The sequence below is a fragment of the Lipotes vexillifer genome, unplaced genomic scaffold (genome assembly GCF_000442215.2).
Source record: "Lipotes vexillifer unplaced genomic scaffold, Lipotes_vexillifer_v1.1 scaffold664, whole genome shotgun sequence".
Classification (NCBI taxonomy): Eukaryota; Metazoa; Chordata; class Mammalia; order Artiodactyla; family Lipotidae; genus Lipotes; species Lipotes vexillifer.
The window spans coordinates 2,290,426-2,293,729 of NW_006782421.1; the positions used below are offsets into that span (position 1 = coordinate 2,290,426).

Genomic DNA, 3,304 nt, shown 5'->3' on the forward strand with positions numbered 1-3,304 from the left:
CTCTTTCCCATCTCCCCACCTACAGCCCTCTCACCTCAGTGTAAGGAAAAACTCCACGTCCAATTGCTCAGACAAAAAAAGGGCGAAGTAAGTAAACTATGCCTGCTCCATAACCCTCACTCCCTGCCTTCAGTACATTAGGACATCTGCTTTGTTCTATCTTCAGATTGTAACCAGAACAAACCACTTCTCACCATCTCCACTGCTAGCATTTTGATCTGAGCCCCTTCACTGCTGGCCTAGATTATTCTAATAGCTTCCAAACTAGTCTCCCTGCATCTGCTCTTATTCTTTTACAGTCTATTCTCAACACAAAGGCCAAATGACTCCTATTAAAGCAGACCATGCCACTCCTCTGCTCAAAATCCCACCACAGCGTCCCATCTCAAGTAGAGCAGACACCAGCCCTTACAGTGGCCTAAAGGGTCCCACAGGATCTAGCCCTGTTGCACTCTCCCCCTTGGGCACATTACTCCAGCACAAGGGCCTCCCAACTGTTCCTCAGACGTGGCAGGCATGCTTCCGCCTCGGGAATTCCGCACTGACTGTTCCCTCTGCCTGTAACGATCTTCTTCCAGATTTCAACATGGCTCCACTTCCTTACCTCCTTCCTATCACCTTATCATGAGGCCCATCTTAACCCAATTTAAAACTGCAACCCTATCCCTAACCCTAGTAACCCTCTATTCTACTTTTTTTTCCATGCAGACTGTTACCTTCTAACAATCTAAAGTGTTTACTTATTTATAATGCCTATGGTTTGTCGTCTGCCCCCCTACTAGAAAAAGTACTATGAAGGAGGGATCTTTCTTTTTCTCTTTCACCAACGTACAGCAGATACCTAGAACAGCGTAAACATTCGTTGAATTGAGTGAATAATATTGCTTGAAATATTTGTTGAATGGAGTGAATAATCCAAAATGCTATACAATAGTAATACTTTCAAGGCTTAAAAACACAGTTACTTGCCATCAAAGATATTCAGCAATCACTAGCCACTTCACTCATGTCCTCAGCCCAGAATGTGGTGATTTGTAGCAGCAGTGATCGGCAATAGTCCCACTCACAGAAAACAGCCATTTTACATGGTTCAGCACTGGCTCATTGACAGTGTTTACTCACCAGCTGCAAAAAGGAGGCAATTCTGTAAAGAAGACTCTCGATTTTGATGCTTTCTATCTCCAGTGGACACGGCCCTGTGAAGTCAGCCATGGAGTACTGGCCAAGAGAAAGGAGGGCCTCTGTGCAGTGCTTGAGGGTCATTTCATAGTCCTGTCTCTTAAGTGATTCACACGCTTGTTCACATGACTTCTCAGCTCTTCTGTCTTCCATGACTCAGGGACAAAAATCCTAAAGACAGGGAGAAAGAACAAGAAAAGGTTTTAAAAAGTTACTAATTATCAATTCTAGCCCCATTCCTAACTCAACTGGCCCAACTAGCTATCTGAATAGTTACTCTCAAGCAGCCTTTTGATCAAGGTCAGAGCTGAGTAGCAACTACTGATGCTACAAACTCTATGCTTCTCCTTTCTATTTTATGAAGTCTTCACTAAAATCCAAGCAAAATATCAACCGTAAGTCAGGATCATGCCAACAATACATCAAATTTATAAATGAAACATGATGCTGAATATTACAAAGTGTAATAAGCCATGAAGGCGTCTCTTTTTTTTTTTTAAACCAGAAGGTGCAAAAATGATTCCTATCCCAGCCTCCTATTTTTGGTCTTATAATTCTGTAACTGAGACTGCAGAGAATCAAAGTCCATACCATGCAGGATTTTTCCCACCAGTACAAAACACTGGCTCAAGGGCAAGTTCGAACTGGGTATTAATTCAGGTCAGCAAACATTTCCTGAGGCAAGGCCCTGTGTTAGCAGCACTGAACTCAATGAGGAAGCATGTCATCACTCCTTTCGAGAAACTCAGATTCTAGCAAGACAGGCAAAGCACAAGTGAAAAATAACAAGAAATACCTTCCATCTGCCGAAAGGCACGAGCTGGCCTCAAAAGAAGAACACAAGTTCACTGTGCAGAGATGATAGGGAGAGCACAGGGGAGTTTTTCAGAGAGAATATGCACAAGAAACCACCACGGCAAGAGAAAGCACATGATACACTCCAGGTGTGTCAGAGAAGGATGGAAAGGAGCTAAGAATGCCCTCCAATGCCACAAGAAGTGAGGGCTTTATTCCATAGCAATGGAGCATGATGAGAGGTGTTTAAATAAAGAAGGAACCTATCGGGCAGTCCAGTGGTTGGGACTCCACGCTTCCATGGCGGAAATGGACGGGGGGAGGGTTTGATCCCTGGTCGGGGAACTAAGATCCCGCAGGCGGCATGGTGCGGTCAAAAAAAGAAAAAAGGAACCTATCATGTAGAAGTCCTGTGAACAACTGGTGAGAAGCAGGCATTGCCATTAATAACAGACCACTAAGCAATCCAAGTAATAGAGATTGAGAATTCAAGCGCAGCCTCTCCTGAGCTATACCACTCATAATGCAGGGAGCAGAAAACCTGGGCAAAGACCTAAAATCCTTTGACCTGACAGTCACAACACTGCTTCGGAGGATCCCCCTTGCTGACCTCTCATCACCAGCTCTGCAGGGATGGAGACCGCCCTTCTTGCCTGTTCCCACCCTCGCTCACTCTCCCACTTTCTACCTTTACCAAATGGCCCCAAGGTACAGGTCTCCTCCACCTTTCCAAAGCTCGATTTATGCCACTTCGCTTTTAAGAAGGACCCACGTTAGTGCCTGTTTTCTTAACCAAAAGAAATCCAAAGAGGATATCCACCTCTACAAAGAAGGGGGGAAAGTGAAAACAGTGTTCGGCGTGTGTTTTGCAGCAGCCCTTACAGAGGCAATTCGCACTGTGAGCTGCAAACGCGGGTGCAAGGGGCACCGCCCAGCTCCTTCCCGGGAATCACACTCAGCACCTCAGCATCAAGCCGCCATAGCTCTGAACTGTCACTGGACTTCTGTGCTTTGGCTCAATTTGTTTAGTGCATCCGTTAGCAAGATGTGTCCTGTGGTCACCGCTTCTTCGCTTTACGCCGTTTCGGCTTATGGAAGGTTTCCTGGGAATGCTCTCTGCTTTCAGTCATTGGGGGAAACCCATACTTACTGTCCTCCCGCCTCCCTCCAGCCTGCACATCCACTCTCGGCCTGGCCTTTCCAGCTCTGAAAAGACAACCTGGCTCTGCCCTCTACCGCCTATATACTGCAGTGAAAGATGAGGAGAGAAGCTGACAGGCAGGCAAAAGGCAGCAGCAGTGAGTGAGGCCTGATGACAGACATCGGAAGA

The 3,304-nt window shown here is 46.1% G+C and overlaps 1 protein-coding gene across 1 annotated transcript in view; it reads right to left on the reverse strand.

The window, feature by feature from the left end:
- Positions 1-3,304, reverse strand: part of HELZ (helicase with zinc finger) — a 149,966-nt gene that overhangs the window by 126,082 nt on the left and 20,580 nt on the right. The window contains exon 3 of the mRNA XM_007455280.1: positions 1,123-1,350. Coding sequence (XP_007455342.1) covers positions 1,123-1,332 — 210 coding nt within the window. The 5' untranslated portion in view covers positions 1,333-1,350. The remainder of the gene's footprint in view (positions 1-1,122; positions 1,351-3,304) is intronic.